This window comes from Sinocyclocheilus anshuiensis, unplaced genomic scaffold (assembly GCF_001515605.1).
Source record: "Sinocyclocheilus anshuiensis isolate Anshui unplaced genomic scaffold, SAMN03320099.WGS_v1.1 scaffold1448, whole genome shotgun sequence".
Classification (NCBI taxonomy): domain Eukaryota; kingdom Metazoa; phylum Chordata; class Actinopteri; order Cypriniformes; family Cyprinidae; genus Sinocyclocheilus; species Sinocyclocheilus anshuiensis.
This window is the reverse complement of record NW_015547730.1, coordinates 350,350-362,738: the sequence shown is the minus strand read 5'-3', so window position 1 is coordinate 362,738 and position 12,389 is coordinate 350,350. Positions and strand designations below refer to the sequence as shown.

The window sequence follows — 12,389 nt, the reverse complement described above, 5'->3', positions numbered from 1 at the left end:
ATAGCACCAATTGAATCAACACAAACAACATTTCTGAGGAAAAATATTTATTATAAGTAAGCTTACACTTATTCTAAGTTAGATCCACTATTGTATGCTGTTGCCGTATGGCAACATATCATAAAGTACCTTAAAATAATATTTTTTTCCAAATTTTTTTTTACAGCATTTCAAGTTAAGCCATTCTTAGAGAAGAAAAAGATTCATATATTTTTTTCTATAGGTCTATCATAATGCGTGCGGTAGAGGGTTAACATGGATACTGTTATGTATGTATGATATATTTTTGACATTTCCTGTTTTGATATCGGTATACTCTTGAATAACTTGATGGGATGTATACACATTTTCTAGGTTAATTTCTGTGGTTTTGAGGTAAATTATGATACAGTAAAACATGAGGGAGGTTAGTTTTTGTTCAGTGTTACAGTACAGCACATTTTCCCCTAAGGGATATAAAAGACTAAAAAGCAATAATCAAAAACTTGAAGAAAAAACAAGAAAAATGGAAAGAAAAAATGTTGCAACATTCAGCACCGAATGGAGGACATAAACTAGTTTTTTAGCTGATCTGAAAAGTCTGAGTGAAAGCAAATGGCTTCTTTTTCTTGGTTTATCTCTTATATTCAAGTACAAGCAAACTGTACAGGTACATGCAACATACAAGCTGGCCTACAGTATGTTGAACTAATACATATCTATTTCTGTTACTTTTTAACATTTGTGTAGTCTGTTTTACAAAAATGTGCATGCAGCTGGGAACTGATCCGAGTCATGCTGCTTCGCCGCACTGGAGGGAGGGGCCAGTGGCCTGATTGGTGATTGGCGTTTATGCTCATGATGGCAAAATCGGATTGGTCACTTCAACATTTACAGAGACACACAAGAGGAATCTCTTTTCTCTGTTTTCTGAAAAGTACACAAAGTGGAAATGCAATTAACAAGCTAGTTGGCTTGATTTTATTTTTTAGATATTTTTTAATCCGATTTTTTAAATTTGAAAATCAAGCTTTTGTGCTTTATGCTTTATGTGCAAGGGCTTGGGCCAATCGTGTGACCTCAGAGTGATACAATAAAAGTTGAAAGTGGCTTTTGCTAAACCACATATACTAAAAAGAGAAATATGCATCTACACAAACACTTACCATCAAACAAAGTTAAAAAGTTAGTTTAGTGTCCGAAAAACTCTATGTATCAAGATTTACTCGACAGATGAAAACATGATTGTATAGATTTCCTTTACCAAAGACCGTAAATTGGAAAATGTACAAGTACACAAATATGTTTATCTTGGTACATGGTGTTTTTCATGAACTAAATATCTACTTTTTAATAGCATTTAATGATAAGTGTAAATATCTAAAAATCGAATTCAGTTCACTGGATAAGATGTTGTATTGCAACGTACTGTAGATTAATGTAATAGTTTCAGTTAATAAAAGTAAATAAAAATGTGCAAAGAAATGTGTATTTTTCCAGATACTTTGTCTTCGATTTCTTTTTTTTAGCATTTCCTGTCATTTTCACAGTACACTGGACAACACAAACCTCTTGTTTATCGTAAAACGTGCTAGAGATGTTAAAAAAAGCTAAATAAATAAAAAAAAGATTCTAGACGAGAGCGGCCTCCGTTAGCTGTCACAAACTTTGAGAACAGAGGTACTTTTTGGAGGAAATAGACCATGGCTTTGGGTCCTCCAGGTTTAGGCACCAAGAAAGGCCCTGTCCTTCCAGACAACCTCCCCAGGGGACGCCCTACGTCTTTCAAGTATATATATTAAAATCAAGCTTTTGTAATTGCGTTTTTAATTCAAAATAAAGACGTACTGTATGTGCAAGGGCTCGGGCCAATCGTGTGACCTCAGAATGGTACAGTATAAGTTGAAAGTGGCTTTTGCTAAATCACATACTATGTTAAAAAGAGAAATGTACGTCTGCACAAACACTTAGCATCAAACGAAGTTAAAAAGTTAGTTTAGTGTCTGAAAAACTCTATCAAAATTTACTCGACAGATGAAAACATAATTGTATAGATTTCCTTTACCAAAGACCCTAAATTGCAAAATGTACAAGTTTGAAGAAAAAACAAGAAAAATGGAAAGAAAAAATGTTGCAACATTCAGCACCGAATGGAGGACATAAACTAGTTTTTTAGCTGATCTGAAAAGTCTGAGTGAAAGCAAATGGCTTCTTTTTCTTGGTTTATCTCTTATATTCAAGTACAAGCAAACTGTACAGGTACATGCAACATACAAGCTGGCCTACAGTATGTTGAACTAATACATATCTATTTCTGTTACTTTTTAACATTTGTGTAGTCTGTTTTACAAAAATGTGCATGCAGCTGGGAACTGATCCGAGTCATGCTGCTTCGCCGCACTGGAGGGAGGGGCCAGTGGCCTGATTGGTGATTGGCGTTTATGCTCATGATGGCAAAATCGGATTGGTCACTTCAACATTTACAGAGACACACAAGAGGAATCTCTTTTCTCTGTTTTCTGAAAAGTACACAAAGTGGAAATGCAATTAACAAGCTAGTTGGCTTGATTTTATTTGTTAGGATAGGATAATATTTGGCCGAGATACAACTATTTGAAAATCTGGAATCTGAGAGTGCAAAAAAATCTAAATATTGAGAAAATCGCCCTTTAAAGCTGTCCAAATGAAGTTCTTAGCAATGCATATTACTAATCAAAAATTACATTTTAATATATTTACAGTAGGAAATTTACAAAATATCTTCATGGAACATGATCTTTACTTAATATCCTAATGATTTTTGGCATAAAAGAAAAATCAATAATTTTGATCCATACAATGTATGTTTGGCTATTGCTACAAATATACCCCAGCGGCTTAAGACTGGTTTTGTGCTCCAGGGTCACAAATATGTTTATCTTGGTACATAGTGTTTTTCATGAACTAAATATCTACTTTTTAATAGCATTTAATGATAAGTGTAAACATCTAAAAATCGAATTCAATTCACTGAATAAGATGATGTATTGCAACGTACTGTAGGATAATGTAATAGTTTCAGTTAACAAAAGTAAATAAAAATGTGCAAAGAAATGTGTGTATTTCCAGATACGTTGTCTTCAATTTCATTTTTAGCATTTCCTGTCATTTTCACAGTACACTGGACAACACAAACCTGTTGTTTTTCATAAAACGTGCTAGAGATGTTAAAAAAAGAAGCTAAATAAATGACGAGAGCGGCCTCTGTTAGCTGTCACATACGTTGAAAACAGAGGAACTTTTTTGGAGGAAATGGACCATGGCTTTGGGTCCTCCAGGTTTAGGCACCAAGAAAGGCCCTGCCCTTCCAGACAACCTCCCCAGGGGACGCCCTACGTCTTTCAAGTTCCTGACCTTTCACTTTCAGTACAAACAGGGTTTAGATAGGGCCTCGACTGAGGCCCCACAATCCCTTGGTCAGAGGTCACCTTTGTTTTTGGGTTGATACATTCTGATGCTCTGTTAAAAACTAGCTAACGTACATTTCAATGAAGACTTGACTGAATATCACCCTGCTTTCTATGTCGCCCTAAAGCGGTGCTTCCCGCGTGCTAGTGTAGACAGCCCTAAATCTCACGCGACAAACAGTGGGAGAAACAAACGATTTTGTTTAGGACAAACAAAGTTGGCAGAACACGGGCTACCCACAAACAGGAAAACAAAAACAAAGTCACAGGAGTGATTGTCAGATTTGAACAAAGCTTTGTGTTATTTCATCGCATTTTCTGCCTGGTTCTTATTGTTGTCCTGTTGTCTCTCAGACTGTGCTTTATGTTATTAGTCCACTACGATCGAACCCCCGCAGGTGCCGGCGAACTGTCCAGGGATGACTGAGAAGCACGTCGAGTTAAAGAGGCAAGAGTTGGGTCGACTAGGGAAGAAGGCGGGAAAAGTTTGTACCAGCCAATCACGTTGCTGGAGAGGTCCAGCTCCTCTAGTAGGATTTGTGCAACTCCCATGAAGGATTTGTGGTCCATTCGCCCATAATCTCCCCAGACAATTACCTAATAGGATGAAAATCAACAGATTCATCAGTGGATGGCCCTCTCAGGTCACATAATCAAAGTTAATAATATCTAATCTCACAAGTGTGATCCATTTAAACTAGACACGCAGCCTTTCAAATGACATTTTCTCCGAGAAGACTCGTTCGACTGCCTTATCAGCTGCAAAATGAAACGACATGTTGAAAAAAGACAAATAAACCACATGACTCACTTGTAACACTTTACCCTGTGGACTTTCTTCAAACTGCAGCGTTTGCTGGTACAGCGGGTCGAGTGTCTTGCGTGCAATTTTTGTCTTCTTCTTAGCTACATACGCCCCATTGTGTAGAAGATAGACTTTGACATATGGAGCTATGTAAAGAATGAATCAAATTAGGCAGATATTAACAGTGCATACTGACATTAGTGTGACTAGCTCTGATAAATCGGGCTGCTTTTTGTATCAGCTAGAACTGCTTGATGAGTTATATTATGGCTGAGTAATGTGAGACATATGGAGTTTGAATCAGAAGCAGCGAGTTCAGAATAGAGCAGAAGTGACTCACCGGGGAGTGATTTGGACCCTGGTTTTTGGATGAGACCTCGTGCTCTTATCACCTCCACCTCCAGCTGGCCTTTCTTATTCACCATGCCAATTTGAATGTCACCTGGACATCACAGAATACGCAAATAAAATGATTTATTTAAATGGTACATTTGCTTAATAGACTTACTCAAATGGTTCATGCAAAAAGCATTACCGACATACTGCGGTTTCCATAAGCAGTTATTTGTTGTATTTTGTACTGAAATATGTAAGTGAATGAGGGCTGTAAATTAAATTTAATGTATTTAGTACAATTATAAGTGCAATAATAATAATAATACAACATTGGAATGTAGGCCACTGATTATGTGTATAGGGCTTATATTCAATGATATGGAAATAAACTAAATTCTAAATTCTTTCTATTTGTCTACCTCAATAATATAATGTCTTAAATTATATTGGTGTCTTTTCTCAACAAATATTTATACACATTATGCAATTAATTAATTTAATGAAACTATTTAAATGAATCACAATCAATTGCATCTACAATAATGTATATAAATGAATACAAATTGTAAACAACTTGGGATAAGGATAGTATGCTACAAGGGAGAAAGATTAAAGAACAAAAATCAAAAACTTCACAGATAAACAAAACTTACCAATTGCTGGTGTGGCAAGGGTTTGTCGACCAACTAGTTGAGCAGGGCCCAGTCCATCCAGGAAGTCACTGAACTGAGTCTCGACTCGAACTGCTGGGAAGATTGGACTGACCAAGACAAACATTGATATGAAATACTGCAGGTGCTGTTCTTTCTGATTTACAGTAGATTCATTTAAAAATCCAGTAATTGGATCTGAAAGTTTTGGAGATAAAAATCAGTTTTTAGTCTAGTTTTAATGATCATTGTACCCAAAGTATTGTAAGTTTATATACAGGTATGTTGTTCCCACAAACTGAACAGTTTTTTTTAGGCATAATGGCAATGCCTGACTGACGGTTGTTAGGGTAACATGAACCTTAAGGAGGCTGCTATTTCTAGACAATAATAACCTTGGTTTAAGATGGGGAATTTCGGAAGAGAAAAAAATATGGAAAATGTAAAATTATGCTGTATCGCTGTATTTACAGAAACAGGATTTTTTTTTTTTTTTGCTCCAACTGACCCATGCTTTAGGACAGACATGTACACACAAGAACTCGCTATTGGTATGAAATGATAAGAACAAATGTTTCCATGTTGTTTTAGAGAATATGTAACAGATGTTTGGCTTCACCAATGCAGTGCAATATACAAAAAACCCATACAAGACCTGCATACATTTAGAAGTATGCAAAATTTTAAAAAATACTAATAAAGCAGAAGGAAACTTACCTGCCCTCAGAGTTGTAGCTGTTCATGCTTCCATTGTTAGATTCACGGCTGGGTTGACGACTCATATTCCTCTGCAATTCCACAGCCATTCCCGTCTCCTGACTGCGCTGGATCGTCCCTTGACTGCCCTTTGACTTCTTATTGGATGCCTCTGAAGACGGACAGATTTCACAAACAATCAGGAAAAGAGACTTTTAAGAGAATTCTGTATCATTCATTTAGAGAAAAAAGAATGTGATTTTCTGTGATAAAGTTTTAAAGAGTTGGATCAGTGTCCTCTCTAAACAATACTGGTCAAGCTGCACACTATCTCTTTACTATACTACATCCTTTTTGATGTTAAAAGCAGACAGCCAAATAATTTGACAGTGCTTGTAGCTCCCACCGGGATGGACGCTAACCGTACTGCGTTAACCACCCCCCTTTATCTCGCTTAAAAACGAGGGCATGTCTCCTCATCCCAAATCCCTTTTTGTCTGCTTACATAAAACAGAGAGAACAAAATGCAGTTCCCCCGGAGGTCTTAGACTCCTCTAATGTGTTTTCAAGACTTTTTCAAAAGGAACAACTGGCATGACATGAGTCGCCTGATGAAAAATCGTATTATATCAAACAAAGCAGAGTGAGTGCTGACATCTGAAAGCACTAAAATGGCCACAGGTGCACCTTTGAAAAGACCCTGCTCATGTTTGATGAGGACAAACCATAGCTAAAGCATACACTTGAACTCATAGCAGGATACTAATCAAAACAAATGCTGAATTCGGAACAGCGTACTATCATACTACTCTTACTATTTTTACCATAACGTTATATGGCAGTAAGAGTAGTATGCTAGTATGCAGTTCTGAATTCAGCATAAGTGAAAAAGGAAAGGTAGGCCTAAAATGCAGTTCCATAAACATTGAGTGCCCTCTTGTGTTGTCTAGTGAAAACACATAATATAGAAATCTTATAAATATTTAAATGAACTGGTTTCCAAGGCTCACTGGACAAAACCTATTCTGTAATTTCTGCAAAATGATATTACATTGCTTCTGGCACATTTTACAACACTTTCAGAGTGAAATATGCTGTAAAAAGTGGTCATAAAAGAGTGTTAATTTTTCCCAAAACAGATGAGTGTAAATGTGGCAACATTTTATTATGTTGGTTGTTGTACGTATGTATGTTGTACATATTTGAGGCTTAATATTAAGAAATGTGCATTGTGCACAAGTAGTAGTCCAAATAAAGTTGAATTATAATTGTTATATCAATAAGTCTCGAGTGATATGTCAGTAAATATGTTAATAGATTTGAACTATACTGTACTTAGTATTAAATACATGTATTTTACATATATTACTTTTTTACTAGTGAGGAACCATGAAAAAAAAAGTCCTTATTAATCAATCATTTGTGCCTGTAATCATAATCAGTTTGAAAATAAATAATTGTTGGTGTTTCACTGTCACTATTGTTCATTTCAGCTGGAAGCTGCAGTATGTATGAATTGTTTTTGGAGACAAAAGTCTAGGTAGAGGCTAACCGTTTCAATGAGAATATGTTGGGTTTAATTCAAGTCTAAATATGACTAAATCAGCCTGACTACATTGGGTTAGACCAATAAAGGAATTTTTAAGGGTCAGATCATTTAGAAATTCTTAAGATTACAACTGTCTGTTACTTCTTTGTACAGTGTAATTAATGTGTTTAAAAATGTCATATTTAAATGAAATAAAAAAAATGACATGATTTACAGTCAAATATAACATAAAACAACACTCACAGTGAATTTAATTTCTGTCATATGAAACATTTTCGTGTGAAAGAAAATATTCAGAAGAATATTCAAAAGAATAAAAGGATTTTTTTTCATTAAGATTTAAATGTATTGGTATATTACTTTTATTAAAAGGAGTAACAACAGTGACTAACCCGTTTGACTGATCTGTGAGGTGCTTCGGCTGCGACGGTTTCCCACGATAGCCACGAATCGAGCATTGAGACTGGAGCGACGTTTTTTTGCTCCGGTTCCGACTGTTCCCAGGGCAGTGTCAGACTGGCTGCCGTCTGTTCGCTCCGACGTGTTGATGTCACCGCTAACGCTTGTGCTCTTTAGCATGCTTCGACCAGATGAGGCTCTGACTTGTCGACTGTAAGCAAGAGAAAGCAAGTAAAAGAGAGATGAACAAAATTAGTAACAAATTAGTTGATACAGTATATAAAAGGTAATAGACACTAACTGACACTAAACAGACACGCCACTGTGGCATTATTGGTTAATATAACACATAATGCCCAGTTGGCCTTGGTTACATCAGCAGAAAGGAGTAGCTACAGACACTAACCTGTTTGACTGATCTGTGAGGTGCTTCGGCTGCGACGGTTTCCCACGATAGCCACGAATCGAGCATTGAGGCTGGAGCGGCGCTTTTTCGCTCCGGTTCCAACTGTTCCCAGGGCAGTGTCAGACTGGCTGCCGTCTGTTCGCTCCGACGTGTTGATGTCACCGCTAACGCTTGTGCTCTTTAGCATGCTTCGACCAGATGAGGCTCTGACTTGTCGACTGTAAGCAAGAGAAAGCAAGTAAAAGAGAGATGAACAAAATTAGTAACAAATTAGTTGATACAGTATATAAAAGGTAATAGACACTAACTGACACTAAACAGACACTGTTGAAAATGATATTCAAAATGCTTTATTCTTTTATAGGTGTATTTACAACACAGCCTTTTAACTATATCACTGATTCTAACCTTAGCACAAAATAAAAGCTATTTTTGTCCAATCAAATGATTTTGCACAAACCAGTATGGAACATAAAATACATAACATCCATATTTTCAGCTAGCTTCTCTATATGAAATTAGCCTGAACCATGACTCCCGCAGTAGTCAAGACTAGTTAACACCGGTTAAAGACTCCATAAAAGCATTTGACAAGCACAGTTTCATTTCCTGTTTGATTTGCTACTTGCTAATTGGTTCCAGGCAGAATAGAGAGGCTCAGGATCCGGAAGTAAAAATCCCATTGATTTTCTCCATATTGGGGATTTGACTTATTGTGAGTTATGATGTTGTTAATTAATGGTATATGCTTTTGCTGAAGCCATCAAACTGCATTCAAATTATTGTTTTTATATCATCATGTTCAACAGTGTATTCCTGGTGAAAAACTACATTACCCATGATTCTGCAGAGACATCTCCACCAATCAGAGAATTGCAACAAGCAGATCCCTCCAAAATAACAGTGGCCGCATATTCCCATGAAGCACTCGTAAATTACTTAAATGTTTGTAACACATAGTGACTAAAAGCCTTAAAAGTGTAATGTTTTTTCACAAAGTCCTTAAGACTTACACCTGAGATAACATAATTGCGTTAATTAAGCAGCAACACATTTGGTTTAGTTATTCAAACTCTCTATATTATGACACAGCAGAACACTTTGACAGTGCAACCATATCCTCTGCTGTGTCTGCGCCCACTGACGGAGTCAAGGTACTGCAGGACTGTCCATTTGCACCCTCTCCATTATCTCTACACCCTAACCCCCTCTCTGTGGGACACAGGGTGGGGATAGGAAGTAAGGAGGTGGGTCTCTCTTCCAAAGGCTGGAGGTTAGTGACAGTGGGATGAGCTGACAGGGGTCTGGGTTTGGGATCCAGTGCTGGCTCAGTATTCAAGCATGGGAGGTATGAGGTGAGGCATGCAAAGAGAGCTCTAATACACACAGTACAATACACAGGACACACATTTACACAGACAGAGTGGCATGTGAATAAAGCAGAATACAAACAAATGAATTCAAACAGCATGCACAATGAACCTCTCAAACTATATGTAGGGTAAAGCTTTATTTTTAAGTCAGCAGAGAAGAATATTCCAATGCAATATGAATAGCTGAAGCCTCTTTTTGGTAAAATTAAGATATATTAAATATAAAATGAAAATAGATAATATATGAATACTTTCTCATTTTTTTCAACATCTATATTTTAGTTTACAATTCATAATAAATGTGTAGGGTAACTGAATATTTTTGACAATAGCACATTTAAGTTTTTCACTATTTTTAACCACATTTTGCCTTCACTAGCTCATTTTAAAGGTTGTGACAAATGAACTTAAACAAATATTTAATAGTCGATTTATATATCAAAAAAATCCATGCATTATAATTGTAACAGAATTAGCTTCAATAAAAGTTTTAGACAGCGTTTAGTATGTCACACTAGCAACTTCCCAAAATGAGTTTTCGTCAACTGCCTATGTTTGTTTGAACCAAGCAGACTTCATTCAAATTGATAACTAGTGTGTGGCTTCAAATTGATCAGAAACGTTAATTGGTTAGTAAAGCCCAAATATATCAGAAAAGAGAGAGGAAAAGAGGAAAAGAAAAGATGCTGTTTTCTATTTCTATTACAAGGCATTTGGTAATATTTATTGGTTGTGGTTAACCACTCTGGGCATACAATTTCTAGTGCCTCTATAGTCAAGTACAGTAATTTTTATTTGTATACACAACTGTTCACATTTTATGTGGTTTCATAGCAACTTTAAAGGAAATCATAATGTCTTAAACTGTGGCAAGAAACTTGTTGTGGAAAGTTGTGGAGGGGAAAAAAAGCGTCAAGAGGAACCAGACTCAGCTAGAGGAGTGTATACTAAATAATATACATATACTAAATATTATCTAGTTACTTAGAATGTGTAATACAAGTTACGTGTTTATGAAATAAGTGTAATAATTATGTTTTTCCCAAAAAAGTAATAGTTTCAAATTCAAGGATTATTGAATTATTATTTAATAATTAATATAATAATTAACATAATTCTTTTTCTTTTCATGTTACATTTATATTTATGCAGTTTATCTTTTTTTGGCATTATACACTTTTATCTGAAGTGATGTAATTGCATTAAAGGTATACTTTTTTAATCAATTCATGCGTTCTGGGAATAAAACCCCTAAACTTGTCGTTGTTAAGGATATGTTCTACTGTTTATGCTTCAGGAATGCTATTGTTATTCTTACCATCGTCATTGACTCCTTTCTATGTAAATTAGTCTTATTATAGAATGTGCCATGTTCACAAAAGTAAGTGTGATTAAGGTTTCACTATTACCAACTATGGTGTGCAGGTGGTAAATGGAATTTCATGCAAGAGAGATGTTGTATACATTTTCTAGTGATCATGGCAGCAGTAATTCATCAAATGTTGAAGAAGAACTGGGCATATGTCCAGATGTGCGGTGAGGTTGAGCATGCTTTTGCATTTTAAAGAGCCAACTACGAAGGGATCATACAGTCTCAGTGAAGTATGACAGATTGTAGTAGTCTGTTGGCCGGCAAGATGAGGAAGTTGGTTGAGCAAATTTCTATGTGCTGTTACTGGATTTGCAAAGTTCTGTTATCAAATTAGATGGTAAAACAATGCAGAAAGTGCATGTAAATAAACAGTGCTATCAGAAGAAATAAGATTATAAGAGTGCTGAATTTTTACCCTGTACTGGAGGTACTAGAAGCTCTTTTTGTTGTTTTTTTTTCTGATATGAGGTAAGGATAAAATTTTATTGGGTGGTGGATAAGGTGAAGACTTGGGCAGGGGGAGCTGGTCTATGTTACCTCACATCTCCAGCCACCGTATGACGTCTGCGTTTAAGCTCCTCAGAGAAACGTCTCTTTCCTAGACTCCTCCTGTTGTCTGTTCCATTCACCCCCCATGAAATCCTTCTCTCCTTCTTTTCATCTCCTTTACAACTCTCCAACGACTTTGACCTTTGACACCCAATGCAATGTGCATGCATGCAATAGAGCACAAGCCATAATAGCAAGGAAAGTAAATCATGCAGAAAATAACAATTTAACAAGCCATGCACAAGACAGACAGCTAAGAGCATGCAAATATTAAACACACGGCTAATGACAAACAAAGAAATATCACAATCTGAGGACACATCATTTTTGATGTGACCTGAATTGATTAATTGCTGCTTTGTATAGAATAATTTTACAATTTTACTAGGGAGAAATATTATGATTGTTGTAGAGGAAGATAAATAAGCTACCCAAGTGAATGTTGATATAATTTTGAGGTTTTGTAACAGAATATGATTTCTTTTTTTTTCAGAGAAAGGAAAACTAGCAAAGCGCTAAAGAGAAAGAAAGACTAAAAAGTACAAAAACTATTTTTCATTTACTTTCATGTCCTATAAACACATATACATGTGTGCTGTCAGACTCTGTTCCATGTTTTGCGTGTGTCCTGCTCCCCATGTGCCTTCCCATGCCCTTATTTGGTTAGTTTCCTGTTCCTCCCCTGATTAGTTAAGTTCATTTGTCCTAGGTGTTTCCCTTGATGTTTCATTGCTCCCAGGTGTGTCTCGTCATCCCCTCCTCCTGTGTGTATAAAAAGTGTTCCCAGTCCCAAGTTCTCTGTCCTCTGTTAAATGTCTTCCTGAGTTCG

General features: G+C 36.2%; 1 protein-coding gene across 1 annotated transcript in view; it reads right to left on the bottom strand.

Moving 5' to 3' along the window:
* Window positions 1–2,863: 2,863 nt before the first annotated feature.
* The window catches only part of rims1b (regulating synaptic membrane exocytosis 1b), a 75,323-nt gene continuing 65,797 nt past the window's right edge, over window positions 2,864–12,389 (bottom strand). The window contains exons 24-30 of the mRNA XM_016507220.1: window positions 11,549–11,701; window positions 8,267–8,484; window positions 5,934–6,084; window positions 5,220–5,326; window positions 4,571–4,672; window positions 4,237–4,376; window positions 2,864–4,022 (exon numbers count right to left, since the gene is read on the bottom strand). Of these exons, the coding sequence (XP_016362706.1) occupies window positions 3,804–4,022; window positions 4,237–4,376; window positions 4,571–4,672; window positions 5,220–5,326; window positions 5,934–6,084; window positions 8,267–8,484; window positions 11,549–11,701 (1,090 nt within the window). The 3' untranslated portion in view covers window positions 2,864–3,803. The remainder of the gene's footprint in view (window positions 4,023–4,236; window positions 4,377–4,570; window positions 4,673–5,219; window positions 5,327–5,933; window positions 6,085–8,266; window positions 8,485–11,548; window positions 11,702–12,389) is intronic.